The 19,559-nt window shown below is 43.0% G+C and overlaps 2 protein-coding genes across 4 annotated transcripts in view; one reads left to right on the top strand and one right to left on the bottom strand.

Moving 5' to 3' along the window:
• The window catches only part of galk1 (galactokinase 1), an 80,028-nt gene that overhangs the window by 11,347 nt on the left and 49,122 nt on the right, over window positions 1-19,559 (bottom strand). The window lies entirely within an intron of this gene.
• Window positions 1-19,559, top strand: part of itgb4 (integrin, beta 4) — a 186,550-nt gene that overhangs the window by 157,890 nt on the left and 9,101 nt on the right. For 2 of the 3 annotated variants that reach the window (XM_072558118.1, XM_072558120.1), the window contains 3 exons: window positions 3,792-3,917; window positions 12,737-12,883; window positions 14,385-14,573. In XM_072558118.1, the coding sequence (XP_072414219.1) occupies window positions 3,792-3,917; window positions 12,737-12,883; window positions 14,385-14,573 (462 nt within the window). The remainder of the gene's footprint in view (window positions 1-3,791; window positions 3,918-12,736; window positions 12,884-14,384; window positions 14,574-19,559) is intronic. The other variant, XM_072558119.1, reaches the window with a different exon arrangement.

The following is a 19,559-nucleotide window of genomic DNA, read 5'->3' as shown; positions in this document are numbered from 1 at the left end:
TTGGAACAATCATTCTTGCTCTCCATAATAATATGCCATTCTCTACTGTGACGTGATCTCTCCAGGTCCGAAAAGGTTTCAGTTCTGGTTGTGATGGCTCTTTGGTTTCCCATCATCATCAGCTGCTTCAGTTTTGCCAGAACCTGATCTTTCTGCATCCAAAGTCTGATATTGTCAGCTGTAACTGGAAGCATGTCCTGAAAGTTTAAAGTCACTACTGACTCTTCCAGTGGCGGTGCCACTGGTGGCGTATCTGCTAGCAGGAGGCAGCTCAATGCATTGGATTTTGTTACTTGGCCTTCCAGATAGTGTTCCAACTTGTAATATGCGCACTTAGTATTAGCCCATCACTGAAATCAATCTGAAGCTATAGACGGCACTGCCTTGTGTCCTCTTTATATACACCATAAAGGTATTGGTGGAACATCCTGACTCCAAATATGATCATCAATTCCTCGTTCTCTATCTCACTCTACATTAGCCAAAAATCCTGGATGCATATGCTATTGGGCCACCTATGAGTTAATACTACCCTGATACCATATGGGGAGGCACTGCATATCAACACCAGATCTCACTTGGGATCATAGAGTGTCAACATAGAACATAGAACAATACAGCACAGAACAGGCCCTTCGGCCCACGATGTTGTGCCGAACATTTGTCCTAGCTTAAGCACCCATCCATGTACCTATCCAATTGCCGCTTAAAGGTCGCCAATGATTCTGACTCCCACAGGCAGCGCATTCCATGCCCCCACCACTCTCTGGGTAAAGAACCTACCCCTGACATCCCCCCTATAGTTGAAGGGGGTTGAACTCCATCTGCCACTCCTCAGCCCAGCTCTGCATCATATCTAAGTCCCTTTGCAGCTGACAACAGCCCTCCTCACGATCCACAACTCCACCAATCTTAGTATCATCTGTAAATTTACTGACCCACCCTTCAACTCCCTCTTCCAAGTCATTAATAAAAATTACAAACAGCAGAGGACCCAGAACTGATCCCTGCAGAACTCCACTTGTAACTGAGCTCCAGGCTGAATATTTACCATATATCACAACTCTCTGGCTTTGACCGGTTAGCCAGTTTTCTATCCAACTGGCCAAATTTCCCTCTATCCCATGCCTCCTGACTTTCCACATAAGCCTACCATGGGGAACCTTATCAAATGCCTTACTAAAATCCATGTACACTAGATCCACTGCTCTACTCTCATCCACATGCTTGGTCACCTCCTCAAAGACTTCAATAAGACTTGTAAGGCAAGACCTACCCCTCACAAATACTCATAAATCCTATCCCTCAGTATCCTTTCCATTACTTTGCCTACCACCGAAGTAAGACTAACTGGTCTGTAATTCCCGGGGTAATCCCTATTCCCTTTTTTGAACAGGGGCACAACATTCGCCACTCTCCAGTCATCTGGTACCACCCCCGTTGACAGTGAAGACGAAAAGATCATTGCTAACGGTTCTGCAATTTCCTCTCTTGCTTCCCACATAATCCTAGGATATATCCCGTCAGGCCCGGGGGACTTGTCTATCCTCAAGTTGTTCAAAATGTCCAACACATCTTCCTTCCTAACAAGTATCTCTTCTAGCTTACCAGTCCATTTCACACTCTCCTCTTCAACAATACAGTCCCTCTCGTTTGTAAATACTGAAGAAAAGTACTCATTCAAGACCTCTCCTATCTCTTCTGACTCAATACACAGAGTCCCACTACTGTCCTTGATCGGACCTACCCTCGTTCTCGTCATTCTCATGTTTCTCACATACGCATAAAATGCTTTCGGGTTATCCTTGATCCTATCCGCCAAAGATTTTTCATGCCCTCTCTTAGCTCTCCTAATCCCTTTCTTCAGCTCCCTTCTGGCTATCCTGTATCCCTCCAATGCTCTGTCTGAACCTTGTTTCCTCAACCTTATGTAAGCCTCCTTCTTCCTCTTTCCAAGACATTCAACCTCTCTCGTCAACCAAGGTTCCCTCACACGACCATCTCTTTCCTGCCTGACAGGTACATACATATCAAGGACACGTCGTATCTGTTCCTTGAAAAAGTTCCACATTTCCACGACACCTTAGAGGACAATAACAGTTTCTTCATTTCCCTGAAAGCTATGGCTTCGCTACACAACCACTTCTAAGACTGCCCCTTTATTAAGAGTTCATGCAAAGGTGCCAGGATGGATGCCAGATTAAGTATGAATTTTCCATAGTAAGTTACCGGCCCGAGAAAAGACCTAAGCACCAGTATAGACATGGGAGCTGGGGAACCTTTGACCGGCCTCACATTTTCTTCCAACAGGGGTAACTTGGTCTTGTCAACATTTATGAATCACTTGGGATGCCTGAAAGACACACTTTTCCCTTCTAAGGGGTATACTCACCTGGGAGAAACGTCTAAGGACTAAATCCAATTTCTCTAAGTGATCCTTATTGGTCTTCTCTGTTAGTAGCACATCACCTAGATAAATGGCAACCTAGGAGAGACCTTGTAAAATGTTCTCCATCGTCTGCTGAAAAATTGCACAGGCTGACAATACCCAAAACGGCAGTCTCATATATTGATACAAACCCTTATGTATGTGAATTGTCGCATACTACTGGGAATTCTCATCTAACCACAATTACAAATATGCATGGCTATGGTCAACTTCATGAAGTACATCCCTCCTGCCAGCTTTGCATATAAGTCATGTCTGCTAGAGATTTACCATTTGTTTAAAATCCCCACAAAGGCAAACTGACCTGTCAGGTTTCACAGTCAGTCTGACCGGTGCTGCCCATTCCACAAACTGGACTGCTCTGATGATTCCTTCGCTTTCCACCCTTCTGATTTCTGCCTCTTCTTTTGTCCATATTGGCAAAGGGCACTGGACAGGCCCTTCAGAATCATGGAATTTCTCCCTAGTCAACCTGCAATTGCTCCCACACATTGGGTCCAGACTTTGATGGCAGGATCAAATGAGTCAAGCTTCCTAAATAACGATTTGACACCAGAAATGCTTACCCCAACTCAAAGACAACTGTTACAAGCACATTTCTTCAGGAGAATGGTTTTCTCTTGTCTCCACTGAAATAACTCCACAAAAGGTCAGTATTCCAACTTCATTTACATGTGGATAGTCCTTGACACTGATCCAGCTTCCTCAGAGCCAGCTCTCAGAGTCAGCAGGATGTCTGACACTCCTGTTCTTATCTGTCAGCCAGGGCTCCCTGATCGGAGCTATTAATCTGGTCCAATCGGGGAACTCATATTCTATGAGCTCTATCTGGCTGACCTTGTTAAAATTACTAGACTTCCTCAAAAACATTTGAGACTGAGGATTAATTGAAAGTTTCAAAACTGCTGTTGATTGTTTTGTTTGTCAAGTGGTTTATGGATAACAGAACCATGTTGGGCAAATGGAGTTAAGATACAGACTGGTCATGGTCGAACTGCATGACAATACAGGCTCAAGGGTCTGCATGGCTTTGCTCCTGTTCTTGTAAATGCTCAGATTCTAACTTGAACTGAGTTAGTTAATCTCAGGTGGACAGTCCCAGGTGAGCCCGGAACTAAGGAGGGGCCAAAATCCTGATTGGAAGTGAGTGAAAAGGTGCAGTGTCTATCTGACATCGGGTTTCAGAGTCAATCATACAGGAAGGACAACCACAAGGCAGAAACTGTAAAACTATACCCCAGTCAAATGCAGTACTGATTGGAAATCTTGGTTAATTGAGGTAGAGGTACAGACTGTTCCAGTCATGTTATTCTGAGTTCCTGATAGATGTTTGTTTGTGCAGAATCACGAATGTATGGAAAGAAAGGGGTTAACTACACGAACATACAGCAGATGATTGGAGGGAGGAGACGTACTGAATCTGAGGATATAAATGCTGCTCTTGAGAACCTGGAGATGGTTCTACATGGTTAGACCTCATTTCCATAAACTCTGATTCTTAATCACAATTATTACATCCACATTCAGAATAATTTACATTCCAGTCCATATTCAAAATGATTGCGATTCTGATTGAGATTCCAACTCAGGTTGATTCAGGATCACATTCAGAATGATTCTGGTTCAGACTGATTAAGATTCATATTCCAAATGATTGCAATTCAGATTGATTCATGTTCACATTGGGAATTATGCCAATTCAGACTGATTTAGATTCATATTGAGATTCTGATGCAATTTCGGATTCAAATTTGTTCATATTTTAAAAATTTATATAAATGATATCGAATCAAGAGGATGAAGGTAAGGTTGCTAAATTTGCAAATGAAACAAGATAGGCAGAAAAGTAAGTTGTGAAGAGAACATAAGAAAGCTACAAAGTGGATGAAGATCTGGCAAGTGGAGAAAATTTGGAAAATTGAAGAAAATATTGTTAATTTTGGCAGGAACAATAAAGTATATTAGTCTAAATGGTGAGTGATTGTGGAGCTTTCAGGAGCAAAAGGATCTGTTGTCCATAAATTGCAAACTTTAATATGCAGATAGTAATTAGAAAAGCTAACAAAATGTTAATGTTTACTGTAAGGAAAATTTAATATTAGAACATAGAACATAGAACAAGACAGCACAGAACAGGCCCTTCGGCCCACGATGTTGTGCCGAACATTTGTCCTAGCTTAAGCACCCATCCATGTACTTATCCAATTGCCGCTTAAAGGTCACCAATGATTCTGACTCTGCCGCTCCCACAGGCAGCGCATTCCATGCCCCCACCACTCTCTGGGTAAAGAACCTACCCCTGACATCCCCCCTATACCTTCCACCCTTCACCTTAAATTTATGTCCCCTTGTAACACTCTGTTGTACCCGGGGAAAAAGTTTCTGACTGTCTACTCTATCTATTCCTCTGATCATCTTATAAACCTCTAACAAGTCACCCCTCATCCTTCGCAGTTCCAATGAGAAAAGGCCTAGCACTCTCAACCTATCCTCGTACAACCTATTCTCCATTTCAGGCAACATCCTGGTAAATCTTCTCTGCACCCTCTCCAAAGCTTCCACATCTTTCCTAAAGTGAGGCGACCAGAACTGCACACAGTACTCCAACTGTGGCCTAACCAAAGTCCTGTACAGCTGCAACATCACTTCACGACTCTTGAATTCAATCCCTCTGCTAATGAACGATAATACTCCATAGGCCTTCTTACAAGCTCTATCCACCTGAGTGGCAACTTTCAAAGATCTATGAACATAGACCCCAAGATCCCTCTGCTCCTCCACCTTACTAAGAACCCTACCATTAACCCTGTATTCCGCATTCTTATTTGTCCTTCCAAAATGGCCAACCTCACACTTGACAGGGTTGAACTCCATCTGCCACTCCTCAGCCCAGCTCTGCATCATATCTAAGTCCCTTTGCAGCCGACAACAGCCCTCCTCACGACCCACAACTCCACCAATCTTCGTATCATCTGTAAATTTACTGACCCACCCTTCGACTCCCTCTTCCAAGTCATTAATAAAAATTACAAACAGCAGAGGACCCAGAACTGATCCCTGCGGAACTCCACTTGTAACTGGGCTCCAGGCTGAATATTTACCATCTACCACCACTCTCTGACCTTGACCGGTTAGCCAGTTTTCTTCCCAACTGGCCAAATTTCCCTCTATCCCATGCCTCCTGACTTTCCGCATAAGCCTACCATGGGGAACCTTATCAAATGCCTTACTAAAATCCATGTACACTACATCCACTGCTCTACTCTCATCCACATGCTTGGTCACCTCCTCAAAGGATTCAATAAGACTTGTAAGGCAAGACCTACCCTTCACAAATCCGTGCTGGCTGTCCCTAATCAAGCAGTGTCTTTCCAGATACTCATAAATCCTATCCCTCAGTACCTTTTCCATTACTTTGCCTACCACCGAAGTAAGACTAACTGGCCTGTAATTCCCGGGGTAATCCCTATTCCCTTTTTTGAACAGGGGCACAACATTCGCCACTCTCCAGTCCTCTGGTACCACCCCCGTTGACAGTGAAGACGAAAAGATCATTGCTAACGGTTCTGCAATTTCCTCTCTTGCTTCCCACATAATCCTAGGATATATCCCGTTAGGCCCGGGGGACTTGTCTATCCTCAAGTTGTTCAAAATGTCCAACACATCTTCCTTCCTAACAAGTATCTCTTCTAGCTTACCAGTCAGTTTCACACTCTCCTCTTCAACGATACAGTCCCTCTCGTTTGTAACTATGAAGAAAAGTACTCATTCAAGAGCTCTCCTATCTCTTCCAACTCAATACACAGTGTCCCACTACTGTCCTTGATCGGACCTACCCTTGTTCTCGTCATTCTCATGTTTCTCACATACGCATAAAATGCCTTCGGGTTATCCTTGATCCTATCCGGCAAAGATTTTTCATGCCCTCTCTTAGCTCTCCTAATCCCTTTCTTCAGCTCCCTTCTGGCTATCCTGTATCCCTCCAATGCTCTGTCTAAACCTTGTTTCCTCAACCTTATGTAAGCCTCCTTCTTCCTCTTTACAAGACATTCAACAGGACTTCTTCAGGATTTCATAGGGCCTTTCTTTGGGCCCGAAATGTCGATTCTCCTGCTCCTTGGATGCTGCCTGGCCTGCTGCGCTTTTCCAGCACCACTTTTTCAGCTCTGATCTCCAGCATCTGCAGTCCTCACTTTCTCCTATACTTAAAAGAAAACTCAGGAGGACAAAAAGAGATCAAGAGATAGCTTTGGCAAACAGTTTCTATGAATACATTAAGGACAAAAGAATAACTAGGGACAGAATTGGGCCCCTTAAAGATCAGCAAGGCCACCTATGTGTGTAACTGCAGGAGATGAGGGAGGTACTAACTGAGTATTTCGCATTAGTGTTTACCATGGAGAAGGATATGGAAGCTAGAGAACTTAGGGAAATAAATAGTGATAACTTGAAAAGTGTTCAGAGGAGACGTGCTCGACATCGTCAAACACAGAAAGGTGGATAAATCCCTGGGACTGGATCAGGTGTACCCTAGAACTTTGGGGGGAGCTAGGGAAGTGATTGCTGGGCCTTTTTCTATCATCAATAGCCACAGGTGAGGTGCTGAAAGACTGGAGGTTGGCTAACATGGTGCCACTATCTAAGAAAGACGGTAAGGAAAGCCAGGGAACTCTATACCTAAAGCCTGGAGCCCAGTTGCAAGTGGAGTTCCGCAGGGATCAGTTCTGGGTCCTCTGCTGTTTGTAATTTTTATTAATGACTTAGATGAGGGAGTCGAAGGGTGGGTCAGTAAATTTGCAGATGATACGAAGATAGGTGGAGTTGTGGACCGTGAGGAGGGCTGTTGTCGGCTGCAGAGGGACTTAGATATGATGCAGAGCTGGGCTGAGGAGTGGCAGATGGAGTTCAACCCTGCCAAGTGTGAGGTTGGCCATTTTGGAAGAACAAATAAGAATGCGGAATACAGGGTTAATGGTAGGGTTCTTAGTCAGGTGGAGGAACAGAGGGATCTTGGGGTCTATGTACATAGATCTTTGAAAGGTGCCACTCAGGTGGATAGAGTTTGTAAGAAGGCCTATGGAGTATTATCGTTCATTAGCAGAGGGATTGAATTCAAGAGTCGTGAAGTGATGTTGCAGCTGTACAGGACTTTGGTTAGGCCACAGTTGGAGTACTGTGTGCAGTTCTGGTCGCCTCACTTTAGGAAAGATGTGGAAGCTTTGGAGAGGGTGCAGAGAAGATTTACCAGGATGTTGCCTGAAATGGAGAGTAGGTCGTACGAGGATAGGTTGAGAGTTCTCGGCGTTTTCTCGTTGGAACGGCGAAGGATGAGGGGTGACTTGATAGAGGTTTATAAGATGATCAGAGGAATAGATAGAGTAGACAGTCAGAAACTTTTTCCCCGGGTACAACAGAGTGTTACAAGGGGACATAAATTTAAGGTGAAGGGTGGAAGGTATAGGGGAGATGTCAGGGGTGGGTTCTTTACCCAGAGAGTGGTGGGGGCATGGAATGCGCTGCCCGTGGGAGTGGTAGAGTCAGAATCATTGGCGACCTTTAAGCGGCATTTGGATAGGTACATGGATGGGTGCTTAATCTAGGTTAGAAGTTCGGCACAACATCGTGGGCCGAAGGGCCTGTTCTGTGCTGTATTGTTCTATGTTCTATGTTCTATACCACTGAGCCTGACATCCGTGGTGTGCAAGTTGTTGGAGAGAATTCTGAGGGACAGGATTAACATGTATTTGAAAAGGAGTGATTCGGGATAGTCACATGGCTGTGTGCATGGGAAATCATGTCTCACTAACTTCATTGAAGTTTTTGAAGTGACAAATAGGATTGATGATGGCAGAGCGATGGGCGTTGTCTATATGGACTTCAGTAAGGCGTTCAACAAGGTTCCACATGGTAGACTGATTAACAAGGTTAGATCACATTGAGTACAGGAAGAACTAGTCATTGGATACAAAACTGGCTAGAAGATAGGAGGTAGAGGGTGGTGGTGGCAGGTTGCTTTTCAGACTGGAGGCCTGTGACTAGCGGTGTGCCTCAGGGATTGATGCTAGGTCCCCTGCTTTTTGTCAATTATATAAATGATTTGGATGTGAATATCGGAGGCATGGTTTGTAAATTTGTAGATGATACCAACATTGGAGGTGTGCCGAACATTACCTCAGAGTACAACGGAACCTTAATCAGATGGGCCAATGGGCTGAGGAGTGGCAAATGGAGTTTAATCTAGATAAATATGAGGTGCTATATTTTGATATGGCAAATCAGGGCAGAACTTACACACTTAATGGTAAAGTCCTGGCGAGTGTTACCGAACAAGGGATTTTGGAGTGCAGGTTCATAGTTCCTTGAAAGTGGAGTCGCAGGTAAAAAGGGTGGTGAAAAAGGCATTTGATACGCTTGCTTTTATTGGTCAGTGCATTGAGTATAGGAGTTGGGAGGTCATGTTGCAGCTGTACAAGACATTGGTTCGGCCATTTTTGAAACATTGTGTTCAATTCTGGTTGCCCTGCTATGGGAAGGATGTTGTTAAACTTGAAAGGTTTCAGGAATTTACAAGAATGTTGCCAGAGTTGGAGAGTTTGCGTTATAGGGAGAGACTGAATAGGCTGGGTCTATTTTTCCTGGAGCATCGGAGGCTGAGGGTTGACCTTATAAAGGTTTATAAAAATATGAGGGGCATGGATAGGATGAATAGTCAAGGTCTTTTCCCAGGGTAGAGGAGTCCAAAACAAGCAGGTGTAGATTTAAGGTGAGAGGTGAAAGATTTAAAAGGGACCTAAGGGGCTACTTTTTCACGCAACAGGTGGTACATTTGAAATGAACTGCCAGAGGAAGTGGTGCAGGTTGGTACAATTACAACATTTAAAGGGCATCAGGGTGGGTATATGAATCAGAAGAGTTTTAGAGGGATATAGGCCAAATGCTGGCAAATGAGGTTAACTTCAGATATCTAGCAGGCATGGACGAGTTGGAGGAAAGGACCTGTTTCCGTGCTGTACATCTCTATGACTCTATCTGCTGGAGTTTAGAAGAGTTTTGAAGAAGTGACTTGATTGAAACTGAGGGGCCTTGACAGGGTATTTGTGGAAAGGATGCTTCCTCTCACAGGAGAATCTCAAGCCAGGGCTCATTGTTTCAAAATGTTTTAAAGCATAAAATCCTGCTTTGTTGTACATTTAAGACAGAGATAAGGAGAATTTTTTGTTGGAAGGTAATGTTTATCAGAAGTTTAAGCCAGAAGGTAATGTTCTGGTTCAATTGATTCCTCCAATTGTGGAGGTAGCAAAGTCCTTGAATATTTGAAGGCCGAGGTAAATACATTCCTGATAAGCCAGACTGTGAAAGGTTATTTGGGAAGGTATATATGGAGTTATAGAGGTCTACGGAGCAGAGAAAGGTCATTTGCCCCATCAAGTCTGTGCTAGTCAAAAACAAACATCTAACTATTCTAATCCCAATTTCCAGTGCTTGGGCCATATACCTTGGCATCACAAGTGTACGTCTAAAGACATACAGAGTTATAGAGTCATCCAGCACGGAAACAGACCTTCACGGAAACAAACCAGTCCATGCTGAACATAATCCCAAACTGAACTAGTCCCACCTGCCTGCTTCTGGCCCATATCTCTCCAGATCTTTCCTATTCATGTGTCCATCCAAATGTCTTTTAAACATTGTAACTGTACCTGCATCTACTACTTCCTCAGAAAGTTCATTCCTGTTATGAGAATTTGTCTCTACCACCCTTACAAGCAGTGAGTTCCAGATTGTCACCACCCTCTAAGTGAAAACATTTTTCCTCACATCCCCTCTAACCTTCCTTCCCCTTCCCTCAGTCATTAATTCCTCCATCAAGAGGAAAGGTTTCTCTCTGCCCACCCTCTCTATGCCCTCATAATATTTTACATCTCAGTCATGTCCCCTCTCAATCTCCTCCTCTCCAAGCAAAACAACCTCAGTCTGTCTAATGTCTCTTCATAACTGAAACTTTCCGGCTCTGGCAACATCCAAGTAAATCTCCTCTGCACCCCTCCAGTGCAGTCACATCCCTTCTAAAATGTGGATTCCAGAACTGCACACAATACTGTAACTGTAGCCTAACCAACCTTTTACATAATTTTTCCATCATAACCTCCCTGTGGCTAATGGAGGCAAATATCCCATATGCCATCGTAACCACTTTATCCACCTGTCCTGATACCTTAAGTGACCTGTGGGCATGCACATCGAGGTTCTCTATTCTATGGTGCTTCCCAGGGTCCCACTATTCATCATGTATTCCACTGCTTTGTTTATCCTGCTCAACTGCATCACCTTATGTACTTTCTATCCTAATGTATAAAATCGTATTAGTTTGAAATTAAATACTCAATTTAAAGAAATGCCCTGTAATTCTGGACCTTGAATTCAAATCTACCCTGTGTTATGATTATGTGAAAACTGTTAACTTTAAAAAAGAGATTCAAACGGTTATTAGAAGTAAGAAGGACGCAGCAAGGTTTAATGATTTCCATGGCAATTGACTAAAAATGCATGATTGACCAAAGGCTATTTTCTTTTCAACAAAGAAACCAAAATTGCTGGTAAAACTCAGCAGGTCTGACAGCATCTGTGGAGAGAAAGCAGAGTTAATGTTTCAAGTCTGGTGGCTCTTCAACATAATTTCTGTCAGCAACTTATAATTTAACTATATAAACTCTCATTCCTTTGTATAGCTACCATATATTGCACTCCCTGTAGATTGACAGCCCTTTTAAGGACTTTCTTCACTTAACATTTTATATTTATTAAAAATAAATAGGCTCTAACTATGGATAAATAATCATTAATGATATTTAATTATCATCAAATAACTCCACTAGCGTAAACATCCCCCTTACAGACACAGACAGGAAAATGACATGGATATTATGGATGAAGGCAAAAACCAGGAAAACAGTTCAGTAGTCAAAGAATCTGCTCAGGTGGCTCTTGTGTTGGTCAAAGCTCTGCTTCTCAGTCTTTCTTCTCTGGGTGCTGACACTGGTTTGCAAGAGATTGATTCACACTGATAAAAGACATCTGACTTGCCAATTTAAAGTCACAAGTTACACCAACTGCTGAAGGAAGAATAAACTAGTTTTCTTCAGGCTTATAATGGATTCTACTGCAGAGAATGGAGAACTCCTGAGCTGTGCAGGTTTGATGATTTCTCTTTATCTTGCTCACATCCCTCAGCTCCTGCTCATCTGTAAACTATACTTCAATTACTGCTTGAATAAGCAGGTGTATAAACAGCATTTATAATGAGTGTTCAGGTTATTTGCTTTCAACAACTCCAGTAATCTTTCAGCAATACTTGATTTTAAAACAGTTCTTTTCCAATTTCAGTCCATAATTTAAAATATAGAAAACTAAAAAGACAGGGTCTTTATGAGAGGTTGTTTCCCCTTGTGGGAAAGTTGGGGACCAGAGGGTATAATCTTAGAGCAAGGAAAGTGGAGCTGAAAATTATCGGATCTGCTTAAAAGCTCATTGAATGGCATAGCAAATTCGATGGGCCAAATGGCTTACTTTCACTCCTGCTTTAATGGCATTCCCAATAGTAGTGTGAAAAACAATAATCCTCTATTCAGATAGAACTGTTAAATAGCTAGATTTGATTCAATAGGCTTTCATTTTAGAACAGTCTACAGCATAGTTATTTAGATCCCAATATCTATACTCCCTTCTGGGATTTTGGGAGACTCAAGGTCTGCACATGATAAGCTCAGAGATTGCTGCCACTGTCTTCAAGCATACATTTGTCACTTTTTCTCCCCTGCAAAACAACTGATCTCTCACAAACTTATTGCAGAAGACATAATTACCCCTTCATGTATCCTCGATTCAAAACTACTTCCCAAAATATATTAATCTTACCAACCTCAAAAACAAACACCCTCCCCATCACTCCCTTGCCAATGACAGATTTCTAGCATCAACCACAATACCCAATGAAAATGGAAAAGGTTTTGGCTGACATTATGCACAACTTATTTTGCGCCCACCCTTTGTCTGCTTGACAGAGAGAAATGCAGGAATTGTAAATGGACCTACTCCAATCTGCTAAAGTGACATTAATTTTGCCAACATTGAACCTCCTGTAAATTTGGCGCTGGTTAGCTGGCTACATGTTATAGGACATCAGACAAAGTCCAGTGAAGGAAGTTGTTGCTTGTGAAGAACTTTAGCTTGTGTTCTAACTTCAATTAATCCAAGACTTATTCAAGTGATTCCTGTTTTCCTCCCCAGAAAGCCGATCTCCTGGGATCCCAGACACTCCGACTCGCCTCGTGTTCTCTGCCCTTGGAGCAACCTCGTTGAAAGTCAGCTGGCAGAAACCTCAATGTGACCGTGAGGTCCTGGGCTATCGGGTCACATACCAGCCTCTTCTGGGAGGTCAGTGCTGTCTCTCTGAACTTCATGAACCACAGCCGTCACTGAGAGTTCCACGCCTCACCAATTTCTCTCAATATCTGAACTTGTTCCCTCACAGTTTGATGGGTAGCCTAAGAATTTCTCCAGTTGCAATTAATGACTGTTAAACAAAGGTTATCTGTGTTTCCTCCTCCACTGATGTTGCCAGGCTTGCTGTTTCTTTTCTGCTTGTGTTTCAGATTGATTGTTACATTGGCAGAGGCAGACAAATTTATGGCAGCACGGTGACCCAGTGGTTAGCACTGCTGCCTCACAGTGCCAGGGACACGGGTTCAATTCCCACCTCAGGCAACTGTCTGTGTAGAGTTTGCACATTCTCCCCGTGTATGCGTGGGTTTCCTCCGGGTGCTCTGGTTTCCTCCCACAGTCCAAAGATGTGCAGGTTAGGTGAATTGGCCATGCTAAATTGCCCATAGTGTTAGATGCAGGGCAAAGTGTAGGGGAATGGGTCTGGGTGGGTTGCTCTTCGGAGGGTCGGTGTGGTCTTGTTCGGCCAAAGGGCCAGTTTCCACACTGTAGGGAATCTAATCTAATCAAATACATGCACAGAAGGGACAGCATTCACAAAAGGAATATATACACAAAAAGACTAACATCTAACCAGAGACAAAGGCATGGAGATGATGCCCCCACCAGGGCCATGTATTTAGGGCAGAGAGAGCTGAAGTGAACTGTTATTGTTCTTGTGGAAAGAATGCTTTAGGCAAATCCAGAACTAGGGGGCCACTGTTTTAAAATTAGGGGTCACGCTTTTAGAACAGAGATGAAGTCAATTCTCTCAGAAGGTTGTGTGATTTTGGAACTCTATCTTTGAAAGTAATAATGCCAGGGGTCACAGAATATATTTTAAGACTGGGGGAATCAAGGGTTATTGGGGCAGATGGCAACATGGAATCCAAAACACAAAGAGATCATTCATGATGTTATTGAATGTAAGGGATGGCAGATTTAAAACAGAGATGAGGAATTAATTCTCTCAAATTCTCTTTAGAGCGTGGTGGACCGCAGAACACTGAATAAATTTAAGGAGGAGACAGACAGATTTTTAACTAGTTAGGGATTAAAGCAGGCAGAAAAGTGAAATTGAGGCCAAGATAAGATCAGCTACGATCATATCAAATTGCGAAGCAGTCTCAAGGGGCTGAATTGCTTATTATATCGTTATGAATGACAGAGCAGGCTTGAGGGGCCAAGTGGTCTAATTCTGCTCCTTTTTCATATGGTTATATTAACTGAAGCTGGACAAAATGAAATCTATGACGGCAAAGTATTTTGCACAAACAGGAGCTGACAGGAGTTAGGGAAACTTACATCTTGTATAACAGACTATCCAACTGAGAAGGTACTATACCTGCTGAGAAGGAATATGAGAAGAGGGAAGGTAATTGTTATTGAACCCTGATTCTCGTCTAACCACAAAATGATTAAGTTGAATTTTAATCAGTGTCTCATGATTTTCCAGGTGAGACTAAAATAATTGACATCTCAGACCCCGAAGAGAACTCCATTATCATCAATGATCTTCTACCCAACTACTCCTACATGTTCAAGGTCATGGCTTTGAGTGATAAGGGCTGGGGTCCAGAGCGAGAAGGCGTTATCACCATTGAATCAAAGGTGGACCCGTTAAGCCCTCTGAGCCCAGTTCCAGGTAACTGTTGGACTGAAAAGCTTGAGATCTTGCGCTGGATATATTCTGTATGTTTCTACTAGTTAGAAATGAAGCATTGCAAATATTATTATGGATAAGGAGTTCAGTCTGGGATCTTGGAATATTGCCTGTAATCTACACCCAGTTAGTTTTGTTGTTAAGGAGCTAATTCCATGAGAAAAGCCAAGTGATGATTTTGAATACCTAATTGATTGGAGTGTAATCTCCTAAAATAACTTACAGTCTTACACTGTATGACAAAGTTGACTGAATTCAAGATATTTAAGTCAGCAAGGATTGGGAAAAAGCTATTTAAAAATGGATATTTATCTTTATTTATCCCTTGACCAACACAATTACAGTTTTGCTATCTGTGGGACCTTACAGTGCATATAGTTCTATATGGCTGCAACAAAATTTGCACTTACAGAGCACATTTACATGGTAAAATATCACAATCTGCTTCATTAAGATCTGACACCATGCTATAGAGGGAGATATTAGGACAGATGCCCAGAGCATCTTAAAGAAGGAAAAAGACATAGAGAAATTGAGAGGTTTTGAGTGTCAATTAAGTGGGTACTGCGTGACATTGGCAGCTGAAGACCTGGCACCACCATAGAACATAGAACAATACAGCACAGTGCAGCAATTTAAATTGAGCTGTAACATGGCAGAATTGGAGAATTATGGAAATGTCAACAGCTTGGAAGAATGGAGGAGGTTACAAACCTAGACAGAGGCAAGGCTGTGGTGGGATTTGAGAATGAGAATTTTCACATTGAAGTACTGTAGAACCAGGAGCTAATGAAGCCCAACAAGTACAAACTGATGGGTGAATGGGGTTTGACACAAAGGTTGTGGGTTGCTGACTTTTGTACGTGTATTAGTGTCTCGTGGATGGAAGATGGGAAGCTGGCCATGAGAACACTAGGATGGCTAATCTCTAGAATTTCACCAGCAGATGAGCTGAGGCAGGACAGTCTAATGCTGTTATAGATATGGAGATACGTAGGTGACAGCTCATCTCTATATAAAATGATCAAAGCTGTGAATGGTCTAACTTAGGTTTAGAAAATTGACGAGAGATGGCTGAGGCGTTATTCAGGGAATAGAATTTGTAGTAGGGACTAAAGATAATGATTACAGTCTTACCAATACCTAGTGAAAGATGGCTTGTTCATCAGTGTTAATGACTTGTAGACAGCTCGAGAAGCTTGAGGATGAATAATTTACAATGTATATCAAAGTCACATACTGACAACTACACAGAGATTACAACGTTGACTACACTTCTTTTAATTAGTGATAAATTATTTTGAAGCATTCTGGAGTTAGGAAAGTTGCTATATCAATATAAGTCTTTCAAACCCATTGTTTAATGTTCAAAAGATCCAAACCCTAACTAAGAATCATGTGAGCGACCCTAATCTCGTGGATGGTGCTCAAGAAGTTTGAAATGGTGAGTAATGGTTCATCTCGGCCTTCTGTGAAAACCCTGAATATCACAGATGTCAGTCTTCAGCCAATTTGATTCACTCCACATGATCAAGAACAGCTGGACACACTGCATATTGCAAAGACTATGAGCCCTGTCAATATTCCAGCAATAATACTGAACACTTGTGCTCCAGAACAGCTGTTTCCCTAGTCAAGGTGTTCCAATACAGCTACAACTCTGGTGTCTATCCAACAATGTGGAAAATCACCCAGATATGTCCTGTCCCAAATCCAAAACCGGCCAATTACCCTCCCATTAGATAATTCTCAATCACCAGTAAAACGATAAAAAGCTTCATCAATAGCGCTATCAAGTTGCAGTTGCTTAACAATAATCTGTTCACTGATGTCCAGTTTGGCTTCCACAAAGGCCACTCAACTCCTAACCTCATTACAGCCTTGGTTCAAGTCTGGACAAAAAGCTGAATTCCAGAACTGAGATGAGAGTGGACTGCCCTTGATATCAAGATTGCATTTGACTAAGTATTGCATTAAGGAGCTCTATCAAACTGCAATCAATGGGAGTCTGCGGAAAAGCTCTCTGTTGATTGGAGTCCTAGGTGCAACTATCTTCAGCTGCTTCATCACCTTTGCTCCATCATAAGGTCAGAAGTGAGGATGTACACTATTGGTTACATAATATTCATTGGTTAGGCCACAGATGAAACAGTATGTGCGTTTCTGGTTACCACACTGTTGGAAGGACTTATTTACACTGGAGAGGATGCAGAGGAGATTCACCAGGATGTTGCTTGGGATGGAAATCTCAATTGAGGAGAGACTGGATAGGCTGGGTTTGTTTTCCTTGGAGTAGAAGATGTTGAGGGGGGGTATCTGATTGAAGTTACAAAGGTATAAATGGTGAAGACAAGGCAAATCATGAGAATCTTTTCCCAGTGGCACAAGTGTCTTAAGACCTGAGGATATAAGTTTAAAGTGAGGAGTAAGAGGTTTAGAGAGGATCTGAGAAAACATTTTCACTCAGAAGATGGTAGAAATATGGAACATGCTGTTTGAGAGGGTGATGGAGGCAGATACTCTTGCAACATGTAAGAAGTATATGGTTGAGCACTTAAAATGCTAGGGCACTGTAGCATATGCACCAAGTCCAGGTAAATGGGATTAATATTGTTTGGTGTCGTGTGGTGCTGGAAAAGCACAGCAAGTCAGGCAGCATTTGAGGAGCAGGAGAATCGACATTTTGGGCATAAGCTCTTCAACAGGAATGAGGCTTGTGGGCCGGGGGGGGCTGAGAGATAATTGGGAGAAGGTTGGGGCTGGGGGGAAGGGTAGCTGAGAATGCAATAGGTAGATGAAGATGGTGGAGAAGGTGATAGGTTGGAGAGGAAGGCGGAGTGGATAGATGACAAAGACAATGGACAGGTCAGCAGGGCAGTGCTGAGTTGGAGGCTTGGGACTGGGATAATGGGGGGAAGGGGAAATGAGGAAACTGGTAAAATCCACATCAATCCCATGTGGTTGCAGGGTCCCAAGGTGTAAGATGCAGCGTTCTTCGTCCAGGCGTCAGGTAGTGAGAGTTTGGCGATGGTGGTAGCCCAGGACCTGCAAGTCCTTGGTGGAGTAGGAGGGGGAGTTAAAATGTTCAGCGGATGGTTGGTGCGGATGTCCCAGAGATGTTCACTGAAATGATTTGCAAGTTGGTGTCCTGTCTCCCCGATGTAGAGGAGCCACATCAGGTGCAATGGATACAGTAGATGACATTTGTGGAAGTACAGATAAATTTCTGTCGGATGTGGAAGAATCCTTTGGGGCCTTGGACAGAGGTGAGGGGGGAGGTGTGGGCGCAGGTTTTGCACTTCTTGCGGTGGCAGGGGAAGGTGCCAGGGGTGGGTGGCATGGATCTGACAAGGGAGTTGTGGAGGGAATGGTCTCTATGAACCGCTGATAGGGTGGGGAAGGAAATATATCCCTAGTGGTGGGGTCTGTTTGTAAGTGGCAGAAGTGACGGAGGATGATGTGATGTATACAGAGGTTGGTGAAGTGAAAGGTGAAGACCTGGGGGGGGGGGGGGGGATTCTGTCCTTGTTGCAGACAAAACACCTTAATATTGTTTGGTGTTTGTTGGTTGGCATAGACATGGTGGGCTGAAGGGCCTGTTTCAATGTACTATGATTCTATGACCATTCACAGCAGGTTTTGGGCTGAAAAGTGGCAAGTGACATTTGTGCCACACAAAACTAGATGATGACTACATCTAACAAGAGAGAATGTAACCATCATCCCTTGATATCCATTGGCATTACCATTACTGAAACTGCACTATCAACATCTATTGACAAGGTATTCAACTGGACTCACCATATAAATACTGGTGTCACAAAAGAAGGTTTGAGGCTAGGAAATCTCATCTCCTGTCCATCATCTACACGGCACAAGTCACGAGTGTGATAGAAAATTCCCCACTTGCCTGAATGAATACAGTTCCAGTCACACTGAAGAAGCTTGACACCATTCAGGACAAAGCAACCCGCTTGACTGGCACTACATACACAAATATTCACTCTGTCTACCATCGACGCTCAATAACAGCATGTGCATTATCTACAAGATACTCTGCAGAAATTCACCAAGGCTCCTTAGCAGAATCAGCTAAACCCAAAGCAACTTTCATGTAGATGGACAAGTGCAGCACATATATGGGAACTACCACTTGCAAATTTTCTTCCAAACTACTCATCACCCTGACTTGGAAATATATTGCTATTTCTTCAGTATCAGTGGGTCAATTTTCTAATGACTTATTTCATTTACCTACAGCAATTCAAGAAGGCAGCTCACCACCACTTTCTTAAAGGCAACTTGGACAGCAGGTTCAATTCAGTTGGGTGACTATTTGTATGGAGTTTGCACATTCTCCCCATATCTGTGTGGGTTTCCTCCCGGTGCTCTAGTTTCCTTCCACAGTCCAAAGATGTGCAGGTTAGGTGAATTGGCCATGCTAAATTGTCCACAGCGTGCATGGATGTGCAGGCTGAGTGGATTAGCAATGGGAAATGCAGGGATCTGGGTGGGATGCTCTTCAGAGGGTCGGTACGAACTTGACGGGCCAAATGGCCTGCTTTCACACTGTAGGGATTCAACGAACTAGGGAAGTGCAATAAATTCCGACTGAGCAGTTGTGCCCATATGACCTGAATTAATAAAATGAAGAAAGCGGTTTGAAAGACATTTTCCAAATGGAAATTTTTATTCCTGCTTATAGCTTTGAGGTTCCATGAATAAGTTAGCCAGGGGACAATGTAAAAATGTCTTCCATCTCTCTTTGATTTTTCTCTGCTGAAGGCATCCACTTCTTGCTCAGGTTAGGTTGCACAGTCACTGCAGCCTAGAGGCTGAGAATTGGCAGTCTGTTTCACAGCTAAATATGATCTTGTCATCAATCATTACCTACTCATGTTCCAGGCAAACAGAGTCATTGGACAGAGGTTAGGAAAGAAAATTCTGGTCTGTGTTGGAGATGAGAAC

Source organism: Chiloscyllium punctatum, chromosome 39 (genome assembly GCF_047496795.1).
Source record: "Chiloscyllium punctatum isolate Juve2018m chromosome 39, sChiPun1.3, whole genome shotgun sequence".
NCBI lineage: Eukaryota > Metazoa > Chordata > Chondrichthyes > Orectolobiformes > Hemiscylliidae > Chiloscyllium > Chiloscyllium punctatum.
The sequence above is the reverse complement of the archived record's forward strand: the minus strand, read 5'-3'. Positions and strand labels throughout refer to the sequence as shown.